General features: G+C 41.2%; 9 protein-coding genes across 9 annotated transcripts; 5 read left to right on the forward strand and 4 right to left on the reverse strand.

Annotated features, from left to right (window-relative positions):
- Window positions 1-81: 81 nt before the first annotated feature.
- Window positions 82-438, forward strand: WALSEDRAFT_65412 (hypothetical protein; the record flags this gene model as incomplete). The annotated part of the gene is made up of 1 exon (XM_006959472.1): window positions 82-438. The coding sequence occupies one exon, from the start codon at window positions 82-84 to the stop codon at window positions 436-438; it is 357 nt and encodes a 118-aa protein (XP_006959534.1).
- Window positions 439-517: 79 nt separating this feature from the next.
- WALSEDRAFT_33351 (hypothetical protein) lies at window positions 518-1,592 on the reverse strand. Its single transcript, XM_006959489.1, has 4 exons — window positions 1,566-1,592; window positions 1,456-1,514; window positions 1,282-1,407; window positions 518-1,234 (listed from the first exon to the last, which is right to left on the reverse strand). Exons 2-4 carry the CDS (start codon window positions 1,507-1,509, stop codon window positions 554-556), a joined length of 861 nt encoding a protein of 286 aa, XP_006959551.1. The 5' UTR covers window positions 1,510-1,514; window positions 1,566-1,592; the 3' UTR covers window positions 518-553.
- A 303-nt stretch (window positions 1,593-1,895) lies between these two features.
- On the forward strand, window positions 1,896-3,450 carry WALSEDRAFT_20528 (checkpoint protein Rad24; the record flags this gene model as incomplete). Its single annotated transcript, XM_006959473.1, has 3 exons — window positions 1,896-2,018; window positions 2,064-3,152; window positions 3,196-3,450. The coding sequence occupies 3 exons, from the start codon at window positions 1,896-1,898 to the stop codon at window positions 3,448-3,450; spliced, it is 1,467 nt and encodes a 488-aa protein (XP_006959535.1).
- Window positions 3,451-4,377: 927 nt separating this feature from the next.
- Window positions 4,378-5,206, reverse strand: WALSEDRAFT_6730 (hypothetical protein; the record flags this gene model as incomplete). The annotated part of the gene is made up of 2 exons (XM_006959474.1): window positions 4,378-5,012; window positions 5,059-5,206. Coding segments are annotated over 2 exons (783 nt in total), but the record flags the coding sequence as incomplete, so codon positions are not given.
- A 140-nt stretch (window positions 5,207-5,346) lies between these two features.
- WALSEDRAFT_33355 (FAD/NAD(P)-binding domain-containing protein) lies at window positions 5,347-7,230 on the reverse strand (the record flags this gene model as incomplete). Its single annotated transcript, XM_006959475.1, has 9 exons — window positions 5,347-5,543; window positions 5,589-5,601; window positions 5,649-6,252; window positions 6,297-6,557; window positions 6,608-6,644; window positions 6,689-6,828; window positions 6,878-6,906; window positions 6,956-7,009; window positions 7,055-7,230. Coding segments are annotated over 9 exons (1,444 nt in total), but the record flags the coding sequence as incomplete, so codon positions are not given.
- Window positions 7,231-7,467: 237 nt separating this feature from the next.
- On the forward strand, window positions 7,468-9,776 carry WALSEDRAFT_60988 (hypothetical protein). The gene is made up of 4 exons (XM_006959476.1): window positions 7,468-8,603; window positions 8,647-8,783; window positions 8,832-8,936; window positions 8,984-9,776. Exons 1-4 carry the CDS (start codon window positions 8,015-8,017, stop codon window positions 9,611-9,613), a joined length of 1,461 nt encoding a protein of 486 aa, XP_006959538.1. The 5' UTR covers window positions 7,468-8,014; the 3' UTR covers window positions 9,614-9,776.
- An 83-nt stretch (window positions 9,777-9,859) lies between these two features.
- WALSEDRAFT_52154 (beta and beta-prime subunits of DNA dependent RNA-polymerase) lies at window positions 9,860-15,593 on the forward strand (the record flags this gene model as incomplete). Its single annotated transcript, XM_006959477.1, has 11 exons — window positions 9,860-9,894; window positions 9,948-10,002; window positions 10,049-10,155; window positions 10,204-10,295; window positions 10,344-10,414; window positions 10,461-10,700; window positions 10,747-12,440; window positions 12,485-15,117; window positions 15,164-15,226; window positions 15,276-15,338; window positions 15,388-15,593. The coding sequence occupies 11 exons, from the start codon at window positions 9,860-9,862 to the stop codon at window positions 15,591-15,593; spliced, it is 5,259 nt and encodes a 1,752-aa protein (XP_006959539.1).
- An 809-nt stretch (window positions 15,594-16,402) lies between these two features.
- On the forward strand, window positions 16,403-18,072 carry WALSEDRAFT_60989 (hypothetical protein). Its single transcript, XM_006959478.1, has 4 exons — window positions 16,403-17,395; window positions 17,441-17,783; window positions 17,834-17,938; window positions 17,988-18,072. The coding sequence occupies exons 2-4, from the start codon at window positions 17,676-17,678 to the stop codon at window positions 18,003-18,005; spliced, it is 231 nt and encodes a 76-aa protein (XP_006959540.1). The 5' UTR covers window positions 16,403-17,395; window positions 17,441-17,675; the 3' UTR covers window positions 18,006-18,072.
- On the reverse strand, window positions 16,404-17,457 carry WALSEDRAFT_69867 (hypothetical protein; the record flags this gene model as incomplete). Its single annotated transcript, XM_006959479.1, has 3 exons — window positions 16,404-17,177; window positions 17,229-17,384; window positions 17,434-17,457. The coding sequence occupies 3 exons, from the start codon at window positions 17,455-17,457 to the stop codon at window positions 17,163-17,165; spliced, it is 195 nt and encodes a 64-aa protein (XP_006959541.1). The 3' UTR covers window positions 16,404-17,162.
- Window positions 18,073-18,091: the final 19 nt, after the last annotated feature.

Raw genomic sequence — 18,091 nt, forward strand, 5'->3', positions numbered from 1 at the left:
GATTTGGCTACGCATATTTTCTATCCTGATATGGTGAACGATACAGCAACTACGGAAAATACTACGACTAGTCTCACAGAAATGGCAAATTTAGTTGATCAAGGGGTATTTCCATCTGGGAACTTTGACTTTACGGCACCGACATCATCTGAAGTTATGCCACAATCTACGTTTGTACAACCTCCGACAAGCCAAATGCCGAAGGGATATAATGATGTCAATATGGCTGGTATCAATACACTGACTGACTATGATATGTTGGGTAACTCAAATCCACTCACTAATATGTTTACTTCTTCACCTGAAGACGACACAAAACCATCTGTCACTCAAGATGCAGTACCACAACAAGATCTTTGGTCACTGTTGCCAGATTCGACGTATAACACACAATCCGAAGACTGGACAAACTTCTTCCGCTTCACTCAACCGATGTAAGCATCAGAAGTTGTACACATACTCACCACTCATTGGCATCACCGCTTATATTTGTATCTTTGATCGTTTGCATAAATAATGTAGATTAAATGGAAACTAAAATAAAATAACACGATTAGTTCTGTCTAGCTCTTTTTGCTAATCTTGGATCCTCTGAACTTGATGGACCGCGTTGGGACGTGTTCGAGTTGTTAGGACCTGCCATGTGTGGCAATGGAGGTCTACCACTCATCATCATCTGTTGCATCATAGCGGGATTCATCGGCATACCCATCATATTAGGCATACCCATCATTGGTGGTCCACTACCACCACCACCGCCACCACTTGGTGGTCTGCTATGGTTTGAAGGTGGAGGACGACTGCCACCGCGTGGTCTAAATGATCCTCTACTCAATTGTTGATTTTGATAGGCAAGGTTAGCGTTCTTTCCGCTGTTCTCCTTTGGTATTGTTTTAAATGGATTTCCATTGACACATGGTGTGTGTTGCACTTGCATTCTCTTGTCTTGAAAATCGTGAGTTTCAAACCATCTCTTTACCCTTTCTGCTGCATCCTTATTTGCCACTTCAACGTATGCGGTACCTTTACTCTTCCCGTTTACTTTGTGTTCTGCAAATGCAATATCCTGATGTCTCACTCTAATACCCAGATCGTCAATTGTTGTCATCAAATCTTCATCTTTGGTGTACCAATGGAGTTCGTTAAACATGAGTGCAGCTAATGGTTTGTAGTTATACGGCAAAGGTTCGGATCTGAAGACAGGCGTGCTTGTTATCGCAGTTGGTAGAACTTCCTAAGGGGTATATTAGTATGAAAGCGCTATACCAATTAACGACGCACTCCTTTTGGCTTCTCGTCTTCGACTTTTGGTTGTGCAATATCGCTGATAGTAAATTTAACATCGTCCCTTGAATCTTCAACTGGTGCAGCTGGTGCATCATCTAATCCACCGTAAATATCACCTGGCTGTGTACTCGATTTAGCTCTATCGTTATCCTTTATAGCGAAACTCACATCACCACCACCAAGGTCATCTCCATAGATATCAATATCTTCTGCGTCTGCCATTATACCTTCAATTGGATTATTAATTTTTAATTATTTATTTAATTCATTCCGCTCACAAATATACTTCTTGGTAGTTTATTCTCAAGAATATGCCACCAAGAACGAGGGCAACTTCAAGGCGTAAGAATACTTCAAATTCATCTTTATCTAGTACACATATACAGCCATCTGCCTCACAGCGTCCATTGTCTTTCGGCGGTGAAAACAACGCGTCAATAACGAGTTTTCTTAAACCCCAGAGAAGTCTATCTGTGAGATCTACATTAGTAGAAGATAATAATGGTACCTTCCAGAATGACAATATTCCTTCATCCAAGTCTTCCAGTTCCTCGAATAGGAATAGCATTGATAAGGGCAAATATCGGCAATCCGAGACGACAACGTCAATGTGGTCAGAATTTTACGCGCCTAGTAAGGTATCTGAGCTTGCCGTACATTCACGCAAAGTTGGCGATTTGAGACATTGGTTAGAAGAGTCATTTAGTGATACGAAGTTGAGTAAATATAGAGTGTGTGGATGTTATTTACAAGTATGTTTGCTAATTATTTTCTAGAAGCTGTTAGTATTAACAGGTACAGCTGGATGTGGGAAGTCAACAGCTGTTAAACTCCTCGCGAAAGAGATGAACGTCGATGTGATAGAATACCTCAATGAGTCGACTTATAAGTATTCCAACGAAGATGAATATGGCGAGAGTACAAGCAAGCGTTTCTCAAACTTCCTAGGTAAATCAGCAACATATAAACCCTTATCGTTCGACAATGAGAGAAGCAATAAGCAATTAATTTTAGTTGAAGATCTACCAAATGTTTTAGAGTATACCACACGTGAAGCAAGCCACGATGCACTCCGTGGTCATTGTCTGGATGGACGAACACCGAATGTCCCTATTGTTATTATCGTCTCAGATTCTGGCGTGAGAGGAACAGGTGGAAATGCTGACGAGATGGTTCAAACTACGAACAGAGATGTTGTTGACGCTAGAACGGTTGTCCCTCGAGATATCCTTGATGGTCCATTTTGCACGACAATCCACTTCAATCCGATCGCACGAACCTTCTTAAAGAAACATCTAAATGCCCTGCTTGATCGGCACAGAGATGATAACCCATACGGCAGCTTTAAGAGACCCCACGATGAAGCCATTGATGTGATAATAGATACCGCTAGTGGTGACATCCGGTCTGCTATCAATACACTCCAGCTCGCATCCCAGATGGCCTTGCCAGGAAGTCTGTCTACAGGTGGACACAAGCGAAAAGCTAAACCTTTGTCAAAGAGTACGCGCGTTGATATGGAAAAAACTCTAGATGTCTTGGCCAGGAGAGAAGTATCTCTCAATTTGTTCCACTCGCTTGCGAAAGTTCTTCGTAATAAGCGACATGGCTTTGATGATGAAGATAAAGTTTGTTCATGTGAAGATCTTCCTCATGTTTCACTACCGGAGCATCTCGAATATAAGCGCAGAGCGCCTTCTCATGTCCACCCCACGAGGTTATATGAAGATATACCGGTTGATGTCGAGACGTATTTGCTGTTCTTATCGCATAATTACCCAGCATTCAACCAGGATTGTGATGATGCAGCTGTTGTTGCTGATGCCCTTTCTTGGTCTGATTCGACATCTATAGGATATAATGATGTGAGTGAATTACAAAGAGACTTTTCATTACTTACATGTACAGTCAAAACAACTTTCTGCAAGTGTGTTTGAATATGTCATCAGAAAAACCCTACACGCGTTACCATGTCCGTCAATCAAACGAGGACAGAAGATACGCAAACCAGCTTTCTTCTTCGCTGAGAAAGAGCGGCGGAATGGAATTGAGAGTATTAAACAAAATTCCCGACTTGCAGTAACGATACATGGGCAGGTAGATACAAATGCCATCATAGTTGATACTCTACCCATGCTATCGAGAATTTGGGAACGTGAGTGAAAAATTCTTTAAAATCATTAAAGCTGATAGTAAATCAAGCAAAAGATATTGAAAAATCACTTAGAAATATGATACAATTCGGTGATAAGCGCTTCGATAACCTTAAATCGGACATTATAGCAGAAAATGACAATGAGATACCAGAAGATGAAAACACAGATATCCGAAATATAATGAACTTCACTGTTGAAAACAATGAAGCTAAATTACACACCCTTAAAGATGCCCTTGGTGCTATCGACTTGCACAATTATGACAACGAACGATATGAAAATGAGATTGACGAAGAAATTGAAGAGTTTTCTGACTAATATATTACTATCCGTATAGGTTGTTATTGTTTTAATATATTTCTAATCAAATGAATGTTAATCATACAAGAAAAATTTTTAATGTCCTAGTTTGTTTTAAAATATTATTAATATTGTTCAAAGATATCCGTAAAATATGGATGTTATTAAATGAATTGTCAATTAATGTAAAAGAATTTCAAACAATTCGAATCGCTTAAGCGCTAAAAACTTGGCTTTGGTTGTTATCAGTGCAGCCAGTGAAGCTGATTGATCCATTATCATCAGTCAAACATAAACCGCCATCTTTAGCGATTCTGTTGTCATCTGTGTAGTATAATTGTTGGTTTGGTTGCTCAGTGTAGCAAGTGTATACCTTTCCGGCATTGTCACCAGCGTCGACACAGTAGTTGTTGTCTGGAGCGTAACGGATGAGGGTTGGGCCACCACGCTTGATAGACCAGCTTGGTGCGTTATCGCAAGAAACTACGGCGAGAGCTGCATCATTTCCTACGTCACCGTTTAAACCAAGACATTCAGAGCCACCAGATGGGTGCAATTTCAAGTCGTAGCGGACATCATCTTGAGCGACTGGAGTTGGTGCTGCTGGGTAGTCAACGGTTGGGTTTGCAATGTCGATACCGTGGCTTGGTGATGGCATTGGTGTGCAGTTTGAGCTAGCTGGAGTGGTGGCTGGACCAGTTGGGGTAACGGTAGTACCAACGGTGTAGCTAGTTACGAGACCGTCACCACCGGTGTATGTACCTTCATAATATTGGTGGAAGGTAGAGTAGTTGTCACCATCTTGTGGGTATACTCCAGGTGGGAAACCGGCATCGGCATCACAGCTGTCGAATACACCATCTTCGTAGCTCATTGGAATTACATATTCGCATCCCATCTCGTCTAACTCGTGTTGGCACCATGTGGCAGCATCCCAACCGTTGTAAGGTGAGTTGGTACAGATACGAGCGCAGAACATAGAGTCACTCTGGAAAGACATCCACTCTTCGTAGCTTTGTTCTTGTCCATTGACTAAGGCGGTAACGTTACCGCCGATTGGGTTTCCTTCACCTGTTGCACCGTGAGGGTCTAACTCACCACCAGCATCGCCGCTTAATACATTGACCTTTGTGAAATCACCCAAAGCAGAGATTTGGACGAATGCAGGTGTTTTTTGATAGTGTACGGCCGTGATTGTACCGTCTGGGATAAGTCTTGCATTGTTTCTTGGCTTCGTGCACCACGCGACGACTTCGCCTTCAACATCACCTGTAGACGTTAATTGGAGTATTCTACAAATAAACGCAGAACTCACCAATTTCTGGACCGGATTCTTGTGGTGCGAACAAGCAGAAGTCATCTGGACCGTTGATGGAGAGAAGACGTGCATCACTGCCTTGGTTGATGGCAGTGTCCATAGTTGGCATTGGGTTTGTTGGACCCATGGTGCCAGTTGGGTAGACCTGGGCAGATGCACCTGCAAGGAGACTACCTATTATAGCGATATTGATCATTTGCTTGCTTGTAGAAAGTTTAGGAAGTAAATTTAATTTCAGGAAATAATTAACTTCCAGAATAAGAAGCAGACTAAATTCCAAATTCGGTTTTATAAGTCTCGAACGCGTAACTAAGTGGTCGTTCCTGTCTTAAAATAAAATAATGCTGTACAATCAACAACTTATAAATACCCAATCAGAATTTGTATTTAAGCAGGCGTCTTTCCAACCACGTGTCCAATTCAGCTTGGCGGATATCAATCCGACTACATTCCTAGCAGAAATAGTCTCCGTTTCCATAGTCCTTTGCTGAATAAGCGGTGTACTAAGACATTCACTTGTAACTTACGATATCATTGGTTCTGACATAAGATCAGCACTGAGATCATAAAAGCTGATGGTAACTCACCCATCACGTTGGTATAATACAACCCTTCATCGATTTTAAACGGCGGGAGGTCCTCGATCTGCTTCCTTGGCTGTAGGTATGGATACGCGTTGAATGTGTGGCGATGTATCCATCTCACGTTTTGCGGACCGCCAAAAAGGCTGTGCAGATCGCCATCACTCCAAGCATCGTCATCCTCTGAAAATATCTTCACCACATGTTCATCACTGCCCTCCTTTGCCTGCTGTACATAGTTTATGCTATTGAAATTAAGCGGGCTTGGCTTGGTAAAGTAACTGGAGTGTTTCCTGGCTTCTTCGTTAGTCGTCAGTATCATAGTAGGAGGGTTCTCTCCTAGCCCTGGTAGTGCATTATCTGCATACGTCGTTGCGTTTGTCGTGAGTAGCGTAACATGAAGTTTTACATATGGTACCTGAAAGATCGGCAGGGGAGCGGCTAGAATGAGGTAGTCATAATCTTCAGCAGTCTTTCCAGACGTGAGGTATACCTCCCATTGGTTATTGCGGGACCTTTGGACATCGATAACTTCGGAACCGAAATGAACATGAGCATTCGACTCTTCTAGAAAACGCTCAAAGATTTTGTAGTTACCACCTTCTACTGACTACTTCAGTTAGCTTATTTATTAATGTGGAAGAATCATCGCACCATTCCATTACTACCAGCCATACTAACCAATGCACCTAGGGCATGAATAGTGTCGAGGTTCTGGCCATAATTGACGCGTGTAGCTGCCTCTACGACCTCATTAGCGAATAGGCTGTTCGTGAAGTATGACAGAGCATCTTCTTTGACTAGATCGATCATATCAAGATCAGCAAGCATATCATCTACGTGTTCCCAGGGACCGTGGTTGCGTATGAATTCTGGATTATAGAGAAGTAGAAATTTATCAATGGCTTGCTTTACCTGGATGAATTTGGTTAGGGGTGTAATTGAGAATGCGTATGGATGCTCACTAGCGTCTGAACTTTACGAGGTGCACTGAAACCATACCTACGGAGTGTCAACATGAAGTAAAATCTTAGTTGTATTAATACCTCCAGATCAGCTTGACGTAATCTAGATAGGTCCATGATGATGATTTGAAGACGAAATTCTTTCCATTATATATGCCAAAACCATCTGTGCCTTTATCTGCGAGGTCAAAGTCGAAATCATTGACAGCTTTAACCATATTCTTGTATAAATGAGCTGAAAATGTAGTGAAACAATAGATTGAAACACACCTTGTTAGCATCAACAAAGATACTAGCACCTATCATATCTCAGTACGTATTACTATATAATATGCTAGATAAACCGACCAAGTTCGACGGAATCATATGTTTCATTGTTATGTGGGAAAACTACACGAGATCCTAATGAAATTAACGTAATATATATATATAATGCAAGAAACTCACTTCCACCAGCTACATAGCGTTTCTCAAATACATCTATATCTACATCTCCCGCATTCTGCTCAGCAGCTTTAGTTAGATAATACGCAGCTGTAGATCCAGCAGCGCCTGAGCCAACTATAGCAACTCTGATAGCATTTGTGAACGTTATAATTGATAATATATAAATTAAATTCATCTCTCAGGGTATACTATATGGCCGTGATATTGAGAGAGACGTAGCAAACAGAAGCGGAAGTGATAAACTATAGAGCGATAAACGCGTAGAATATAATTAATTAGTAAATTTTATAGATAATTATTATAATTTCACGTCTTTTTGTCAATTTTACGCGTGAGATTAGTGTTTGCTATTTAATGTCATCATTACCTGTATCACCAAGCCCTAATAGTAATATAGAACGGCAAATATTGACGGAAAACGATAAGGGTGAAGAAATAGATGCTGCACCACCTTCATTTGAACCATTCATTAATGCTTTATTAGAACCAGCTGCGAAAGTGCTGACTGAGTTACACGAAAGGATCGGTAACGCGCCTGAGAGCACACCGAAGGACCTCTCAGATGCTCGTCTTCACATTCAAGCACTCACTCAAAAACTCGTTGACCAAGCTAGAGAAGCAGCCAAGGATGTCGTCAGCAGGAGGCAGAGAGACGCAGCCGAATTAAGCAAGGAGTGCAACGATCTCGTTAGCGATGTAGACGATCTTCGTCTGGCGCTAGGTGAAGATGGAAAACGCAAGACACGCTTCAAGGCCGGTGATCTACCGGAGTCGTTAACAGCCAGGAGAGATAGATTAAAGGAAGAATTCCACACTTATACAGCCACATACGATCAAAGAATTATTAAATTAGATGGTTTACTCGACAGACTTCGCAAATTACATGCAGTTTTGGGTGATAAATTGGTAACTCTTCCACCAGAGTCAGAAGACAAGTTCAAGGATGTCACTTCGTTTAGTATGCGTACTATGGAACAGAATATACAACGCGCAGAAGGTGAGCTTGCGAGGAGGAAAGATGCCTTCAAGACAAGCTTAATCGGATTAAGCAACTCTCTTATAGAAATAGTAGAGCCCCTCCCTGAAGCTTCAAACAGTGAAGACGAAGCTATAGTAGCTTTCGAGGAGTCTTTCTATCCTCAGTTACCAAAATTGATAGAAACTGAGGATGAGAATATTATAGACATTCTTGTTGAGACACTTAATCCAACTGACAGTCTTCTTGAACACACGGAATCTTTACGAGCCGGCCTTGAAGATGAGAAGATTCGTAGAGAAGAGGAGATTCAGACTGTCTATGACCAGCTCAATCCACTCTGGGATAAATTAGATGTAGATGAATCACAAAGGGAGCAATTTATTAATACCAACATGGGAAGTACACTCGGCGTTATTGAAGCCTATCATCAGGAATTGGATAGAATGTTAGAGCTGAAACGCGAAAATATGGCATTATTTGTACAGCGTATACGTGGAGACATCGAGAAACTATGGGATTATATGCAGGTTGGATCAAATGAGCGATCCCAATTCACTGCTTTTACAGATGGTTTGTCGAGCTTAGTATTACAACCAATGCTAACATTATATAGACTCATTCAACGATGAATGCCTTGCTGAACATGAAAACATACTTGCTGTATTACAAGAAGAGAAGAACACGAAAGGAAAGATACTCACGAAGGTGCATCTATACAATCAGATCGTATCCGAGGAGATACAATTACAGGCGAGTATCCTTATAACGACCTCTGAGTACTGGCTAACACACTCCCAGGAAAGTGCAAATGATGCATCACGGCTGTTAGGTCGCGGACCGAGAGACCCAGGTCGTCTTATCCGTGAAGAAAAGATGCGCAAGAGGGTAGCCAAGAAATCTCAAGTAAGTCTTTCTCTGTGTACTGTAAACCACGCTAACAAGGACCTCAGATTGAGGCAGACCTCCTGGAAATGCTCGAAAGCTGGGAAAATGAGAACGCTAGGATGTTCCTCATAAACGACGAGCACTTTGCAGAGACTCTCAAGCAGCGTATAGCAAGTAAAGCCCAAGAGAAGGAGAACAAGCGTAAGGGTAAGGGTGGAGGACCACCACCAGTAACCCGCAAAGCGTCAAATTCATCCCTGAATGGTTCCACAAACTCGACAACAACGACGAACAAGAGAAAACCACTTCACGCACCACAGGAGAGCATAACTCCAGCGCCATCTGCAAAACGCATGCGAGTAGGTTCAGCTGAAAGTAACAAGGGCGTTGTGAATAGTATAACGAAGTCTACACATTCCCACAATTCAGCTATAAAGCCAAAAAGAATGGTAAATAAGCAAGCACCACCGCGGTACCCAATAGCACTCTCCTCTGTGGCAGAATCACCGGCTAATGGCCATGATCCATTCGGAAAGCCAGCGCAGGCGCAGGCGAGATCAAAAACTATGCCTAGTAAAAAATCCAGAAGGAGTAGTTTCAAACCAGAGACGCGCGTCGCGAGTGTGTCGAGCGTGATAGACCACCAATACGCAGAATTGGAAGCGATAGCGGCTGGAGAAGAAGAAGATTGGTGAATAAATTTTTAGTAAATTGTTGTAATATTTGTATATTTGATAATTGGAGTGAAACTAAGATTGCCACGATGTGACTAAGCTATAGAGTAGTGAATATTGAGAGATGTATATCTAGGATGATAGATATAAGATGGTTATTAAATAAAAAGAATATAAAAATTTAAATTAACTGACATTCGAGCAAGTTGGAAGGTATACTCTTTCAACTTGTACGCCATCGTTTAGTTGGCGGAAAATTGATTAAAAATGAGTTTGGGACATCAATTCAGTCACAGTGCTGCGTTAGTATAAATTAATCAATAAATTATATCGTAAATCTCACGCATCTCTTCAGACCAGTGAAAGGGATCAAAGAGGTCCAGTTTGGTTTGATGAGTCCGGAGGAGATGGTATGATAATTAACTATTCTGCTGCCCATTTAATAACAATCCGCAGAAATCTCTATCCGTCGCTCAGATTATCCACCCTGAAGTCATCGATGAATCTACCGGTAGACCGCGTCAAGGCGGTTTAATGGATCCCCGTATGGGAACAATTGACAGGTCAGTGCATTAGGGGATGTTAGTATACGCCCTCTAATGCTCTATCAGAAATTTCAAGTGTCAGACTTGCGGTGAAGGTATGGCTGAGTGTCCAGGCCATTTTGGACATATCGAGTTAGCCAGGCCGGCATTCCATATTGGTACGTGTGGTTGTGCGTAGGCACACTGTCAGCTGACTCCGTTCTCAGGTTTCTTGACGAAAATCAAAAAAATCATTGAAAGTATTTGTGTTAATTGTGGTAGATTATTGGCGGATGAAGTTTGTTTATCGTTATATCTACGCTTACAGACTAACGCATCTCCAGAATGACCCAGAACTCGCAAAGATAGTTCGCACCGTTCCAGTGGGAAAGAGGCGGTTTGAAGCTGTACACGCGTACTGTACGAAAATCAGTATTTGTAAACCGGACGAACCAAATGAGAATGGTGAGGATGCACCACCATCTCAACCAGGTCACGGTGGTTGTGGTCGTCTACAACCAGCTATCAGAAGGGAAGCATTGAAGTTGTTTTCTGTGAACAAACAACAAAAACATGATGAGGAGGCGAGTATTCAATGAAGCGCTTCTATCCCTTTCTAACAACCTGTAGGATGACACGAAAGCTCAGCAGGATAAGCGTCAGCTTTCAGCTGCAGAAGTTTACACGTTATTTAAAAAGATTCCGGATAGTGACATAACCCTGATGGGTCTTTCAGCTGAATTCGCTCGTCCAGATTGGATGATTATCACCGTTCTCCCAGTTCCTCCACCTCCAGTCCGTCCTTCAATTGCCGTCGACGGTGGTGCTACCCGCTCAGAAGATGATCTGACATATAAGCTCGCCGATATCCTTAAATACACTGCAACACTTCGTCGTTTCGAATCTGAAGGCGCTCCAGCGCACATTATTAGTGAAAATGAACAATTAGTTCAATTCCACGTAGCTACTTATATGGATAATGACATCGCTGGTATACCTCAAGCAATGCAAAAATCTGGTCGTCCTATTAAGTCGATCAGAGCTCGTCTGAAGGGTAAGGAAGGTCGTCTTCGTGGTAACCTCATGGGTAAACGTGTCGATTTCTCCGCACGTACTGTCATCACTGGTGATCCAAATCTTGAACTTGATGAAGTCGGTGTACCATTCTCAATTGCAAGGACACTCACTTATCCAGAACGCGTAACACCTTACAACATTCTCTACCTCCAAGAATTGGTACGAAATGGTCCAAATGAATACCCAGGTGCTCGTTATGTTGTTCGTGACACAGGTGAACGTATAGATTTGCGTTATAATAGACGTGCGGACACTTTCCTTCAATACGGTTGGATTGTCGAGAGACATCTCAAAGATGGTGATTTCGTCTTGTTCAATAGACAACCATCATTACACAAAATGTCTATGATGTGTCATAGAGTTAAATTAATGCCATACTCAACTTTCAGGTTGAATTTATCGGTCACTCCTCCATATAACGCCGATTTCGATGGTGACGAAATGAACTTGCACGTACCACAATCTGAAGAAACTAGAGCCGAAATGAGTCAAATTGCATCAGTCACTAGACAGATTGTTTCTCCACAAGCTAATTCTCCGGTCATGGGTATTGTCCAGGATGCACTCTGTGGTGTTCGTAAATTGACACTTCGAGATACGTTCTTGGATAGTAAACAAGTTGCAAACATCTTAATGTGGGTTCCAGGATGGGATGGTATAGTACCAACACCAGCTATTATGAAACCAAAGCCATTGTGGACTGGTAAACAGATACTATCACTCTGTATTCCACGTGGTATCAATGTTTTCAGATCAAACGAGCAGAAATCATCTGCACCAGTTGATGATGCAGGTGTTTGTATCGAAGATGGTAACATTATGTATGGTGCTATCGATAAGTCAACAGTTGGTAAATCTCAAGGTGGTCTTGTTCACGTCATTTTCCGTGAGAAGGGTCACATCATCTGTAAAGACTTTTTGTCTGGATTACAAGTTGTCGTTAACTATTGGATGCTGCATCATGGTTTCTCTATTGGTATTGGTGATACTATCGCTGATAAGTCAACAATGGCATATATTACTGAGCGTATTGGTGATGCCAAAGATAAAGTTAAAGGTATCATTCAAAGTGCCGAATCTAATCAATTGGAGGCACAAGCTGGTATGACTATCCGTGAATCATTTGAAGCGAGTGTCAACATGGAACTCAACCAAGCTCGTGATCAAGTCGGTAAATCTGCGCAGCATTCTCTCAAAGACGACAACAACGTTAAACAGATGGTTGTTGCCGGTTCTAAAGGTTCTTTGTGGGTATATACTATTTACAAATAACTTAGCTCACATTCTGAAGCATTAATATTTCACAAATGTCTGCTTGTGTCGGTCAGCAATCTGTCGAAGGTAAACGTATTCCATTTGGTTTCAAGTATCGTACATTACCGCACTTCACGAAGGATGATTTCGGTCCTGAATCACGTGGTTTCGTTGAAAATTCGTACCTCCGTGGTTTAACGCCATCTGAGTTCTTCTTCCACGCTATGGCTGGTCGTGAAGGTTTGATCGATACAGCTGTCAAGACAGCAGAAACTGGTTATGTTCAAAGACGTCTTGTTAAGGCACTAGAGGATATTATGGTTCACTACGATGGTACTGTTAGGAACTCACTTGGTGACATTCTTCAATTCGCCTATGGTGAAGATGGTATGGATGGTAGTGCCATGGAAAAGCAACACTTTATTGGTATGAGTGCAAGTGATGAAGAGTTTGATAGAAAATTCCGTATTGACCTCACAGATCCTGTGCGTGGATTTAAGCCAGGTACGTTACGTGTTGGTCTTGAATCAGCCGAAGGTCTCCAGGATAAGCTGGATGCTGAATGGAAACAACTCGTTGATGATCGTGTGTTACTTCGTGAATTCATCTTCAAGTTCAGACCAGGTGATTCAACACTCCCATTACCTTTAAATATTCGTCGTACGATTCAAAACGCACAGCAAATTTTCCGCATTGATCGTCGTCAACCTTCTGACATTGATCCTGCTTCTATTGTTGACGAGGTTCATGCTCTTTGTCGACGTTTGGTTGTCATTCGTGGTAGTGACGTCCTTAGTCAAGAAGCTCAAGAGAATGCTACATTACTGTTCAACATCCTTCTCCGTTCATCTTTGACAGTTAGGTCTATTATTGAAGAGCATCACCTTAACAGGGAGGCATTTGACTGGGTTATTGGTGAAATTGAGACACGTTTCAATCAATCTATTGTTGCACCAGGTGAGATGTGTGGTACACTCGCTGCACAATCTATTGGTGAACCAGCTACTCAAATGACATTGAACACTTTCCACTATGCGGGTGTTTCGTCAAAGAACGTTACACTTGGTGTTCCTCGTCTGAAGGAAATTATTAACGTGGCTACCAACATTAAGACGCCATCTCTTACTGTCTACTTAGATGAAGAAACTTCTAGAGATATTGTTGCCGTTAAGAATGTTCAAGCGGAGTTGGAACACACGACACTTAAAACCATTACAGCAGCGACCGAAATTATTTATGATCCTGATCCTACAACGACTATCGTTGATGAGGATCGTGACTTTGTTGAAGCGTACTTCGCCATTCCAGATGAAGAAGTCGCAGCGAATATCAACAAGCAATCCCCTTGGTTGTTACGTTTGGAATTGGATCGTGCGAAAATGCTTGACAAGCGATTAGAGATGAACTTCGTTGCTGGCAAGATTGCCAGTCTTTTCCAAAATGACCTTTTCGTCATTTACTCTGAAGATTCAGCTGAAAAGCTGATCATCAGAGCTAGAATCGTTGGTGATGATCCAACAACTAAAGAGGATGATGGCGTTTCGGAGGATGTATTCTTGAAAAAGATTGAAAACAATATGCTTTCAAATATCTCTCTTCGTGGTATTGAAGGTATTACCAGGGTTTTCATTGTTGAGCGTAAGAAGGAAGTTATTGCAGAAGGTGGTAGATTTGAGAGACAACAAGAATGGGTTTTGGAAACTGATGGTGTTAACTTATCTGAAGTTTTACCTGTTAAACATGTCGATGGCACACGTACATACTCTAACCACTGCCAAGAAATCTTTGAAGTACTTGGTATTGAAGCTGCACGTAACGCAATTCTTAAGGAATTACGTAACGTTATTGAATTCGACGGTTCTTACGTTAACTACCGTCACTTAGCATTGTTATGTGACTTGATGACAAACAGAGGTAGACTTATGGCTATCACTAGACACGGTATCAATAGAGCTGACACTGGTGCACTCATGCGTTGTTCCTTCGAAGAAACTGTTGAAATTCTTTTAGAAGCTGCCGCGATTGGTGAAAAGGATGATTGCCATGGTATTGCAGAGAATGTCCTACTTGGTCAAATGGCACCTATGGGAACTGGTGCATTTGATGTCACACTTGACATTGATATGCTTAAGGACGTAGTTGTTGATCCAAAACTACCAGCGCATAGATTGAACGCTCAAATGGCTGAAGGAGCGATGGTTGTCGATGAACAAGGAAAGATGACACCATACTCATACGGAAAGAATTCCTATGAAGCTCAGATTGTCGGTGATGATCAAGCACAGTTCTCACCAATTGCTCAATCTGGTGATGATGGATCTAACTTTGAATATATGGGATATGGACAGACGCCACTTGTTACTGGAGGTGCTACATCACCTGGTTATTCACCTTCAAGTCCAACATGGTCACCAACTAGTCCAGGATATGTACCTGCAACTTCACCTGCGATTGGGGGTGCAGTTTCACCTTGGGTACCACAATCAGCAGCATCCCCTGGTTACTCACCTTCGTCACCTATGGTTGGAATCAGCTCCCCATCTTACAGTCCAAGCTCACCTCGCTTCAGTCCATCCAGCCCAACATATTCTCCTGCATCACCATCATATAGTCCAACTTCACCACGCTACAGTCCAGCCAGTCCAGCCTACAGCCCATCATCTCCAAAGTGTAAGTGGAAACTTTTTTTTGTTTATGTTTTGCTGACATGAAATAGACTCTCCGACCTCTCCAAAATATTCTCCTACATCACCACAATACTCACCAACATCGCCACGATGTGAGTCAAGATACTTGCAAAGTCTGAATTTCACTAACTTCCCCAACAGACTCTCCAGCTTCACCAGCATACAGTCCAACATCTCCAACGTACAGTCCAGCAAGTCCAGCGTGTAAGTAGATAGAGTGAAAGAGAGCAACAATACTGATATACATTTTTAGACTCACCAGCATCACCTGCGTACTCACCTGCTTCACCGGCTTATTCACCTGCTTCACCAGCGTACTCTCCAGCCTCGCCAGCATACTCACCAGCTTCACCTGCTTACTCACCAACATCACCAAGTGGAGCTAATGGCGTAAACGGTGAACAGAAGCCAAGCTGGCAGACTGGTAATACATCTTCTGGTCCAAGTTGGAAGTCCTAATCGTGATATTGTCACGCTCATAAGAAGTTTCTAAGAAGATTATCATAGAGTATTTTAGCAAACTTAAACATAAGAATTTAACCACAAAAAACTAAAATCAACGTAATTTGTAAATTTCTATATTTATGTGTAAATTAAAACAAAATCTGGGTATAAAGAGGAGTGTATAGGAAGTATGATTAGAATGCGTATATGCATGTATATGTATATATTTACTTTATACAGGTAGCATATAGATTCTATTGAATGAAAATCTACTTAAAAATGACGATACTTCGCTGCAATAACGTATTTGTTATAACACAATTGGCTTATAAACGCATCTCTAGACATAGATCGTAATAAAATGAAGGTAATAATACTCCATGTTCATGTAGTACTCTTGCAGATCAACCCAACTTTAAAGGAGAATGAATTATAATACTCATGTTCTAATCTAATTCCATCATAATCTTATTAAGTGAGAGTTTTCACAGTTGCCGTATTCTTCCTCTATCACTCTCTTAAACTAGTAAACTGTCATCGAGGAGACACTCCTGAACCATTTTCTCTTCGATATCGCGATTTCTCGTTAGTAAGTTTCTGTAGCTGTAAGTGATGGCCACCTATTTATTATAAAGTATGCAGTTTATGATGATGAAAGGCTGTCATATTGTTTATGAGGTAACGATAGTTTAACAAGGTTTACCTGTAAGCTGCTCTCATTGATAGGTTGTTGTAATAGTAAGTCAATCTGAGGTGTAATTTGATTTGTATTGCTGAGTAATCGAACAATTGAACTGATGTATGGTGTTCGTAATTTATTTTGTTAGTTATTAATAATCTCATGCACATTCATCATCTCCTTCACGGTGATGTTTTCTCAGCTGATATTTCATCTTACCAGTAATATCTTGGAGCACGGTGCTAGCTGATAGTTCATTAAAAGCTGGCGTGTATCTACTTTCATGTCTCCTATGGTATCGTATGATTGTCACATAGCAACATCTCGAAAATCGCCTATAATCTTGACAATCAGTTGGAAAGTGAGATAATAGGTTAAAGAAGTAACATATCAGTCTTGGATGTGACTGTATTTGCCAACAGAGGGTATGCTTGTCCTCCAACTGGTTTACAGTTTTATAGGAGATGGTACGGAATATCGGGTATTTATTACGGTAACTACATATATACTATACTATAGGGTATCATTATGGCCTATATGACTATAACTCGGCACTTGTATCGACTATTGGTCAATATCAAAACATCACCAATTTGACGAGATGAATTGGTTTTATATGATAGGAAGTAATTGGTTTAAATGCTCTTGTGGTCTTGCATGGTTTATGGGACCTTGCGTCACTTCTATCGTGAAATCTATCATCCTCTATATAATCACAAATAGACCACATATCATTCGTTAATGTCGCCATCAGCATATCAGTTTAAAGACATAAGATTAGATATTTCCATTTTTGTTGTTCTTTAGTTTGAGTAAGAATTACAGTGATACAATGACTTTAAAATGCAATTGGAGTATAGTAATGCGCGAAAGGCCTATGCAATAAGTTTAGTAATGATTGACGTTTATCTTCTTGCAAGCTAGAGAAATATCGTTAGTTCACACGAGTAAATCCAAGGGCCTGGACTCACTTCCTCTTGGGTCAAATTAAGGGAGAATTCCTTTGGCATGTTGTTACAGATAATGTCAAAGCCTTTCCTTTTTTGAGGTTGCTTTTGTTGCTTCTGTTGGTAAGCGTTGAAGAAAGGATTGAGCTTTGTTGATTTTGGCATAACTCCGCGACGCATCTGGAATATTTGTAAGATAATTTGTGCTATTAGAGTGTTATAAACTTACTCCACAGTTAAAATTCAAATCCATATTGGTATTAATGTTGATCGTTTATTAGGAAAGGCGCGGTGTAACTGAAATCTGGAGAAGCGATTGACATTGTTGGGGAAGACACCCCAACGAAATTAATTTCGAGGGAAGTAGAATATGCAAAAACCACTATATAATTGAGCTATCCAGCTAAATAATTTGTTGTCTAGGTTTGATAAACATCCCCACTTCACAACATACCATCGTGTAACGTGACCATGAGACGTTTCTCAATTGGACGTAGACTATTCCAGAACTTAGATAATGAGAATGGCAAACTCACTATGCAGCAGCTCAAAGCTATGAATGAGTTCAACAAGACCAATGTGGGTGGCTAAATAACTCGGAAGTGTTCATGCCGATAACACCTTTACAGCTGCAAAAGAAAGCGAATAAAGTAGCACATACTGATCGTCAGATTGAAATTTTAAAGCTGGAAGCTCAATTGGAAGATATTTCCGCAAGACTCGTCGATCTCAAGGTACGTCGATGGATGTACGCCAGCGGCAACTACTGACGAGCTCATATAGACAGGCGGAATTAACTAATTTATACTATTTAAACATTTAATAACATTCTTGTAATGCCCCTGTAATGAATTTGTATATTGTTGATGAACCACCAACATCTTAAA

This window comes from Wallemia mellicola (assembly GCF_000263375.1).
Source record: "Wallemia mellicola CBS 633.66 unplaced genomic scaffold WALSEscaffold_17, whole genome shotgun sequence".
NCBI lineage: Eukaryota > Fungi > Basidiomycota > Wallemiomycetes > Wallemiales > Wallemiaceae > Wallemia > Wallemia mellicola.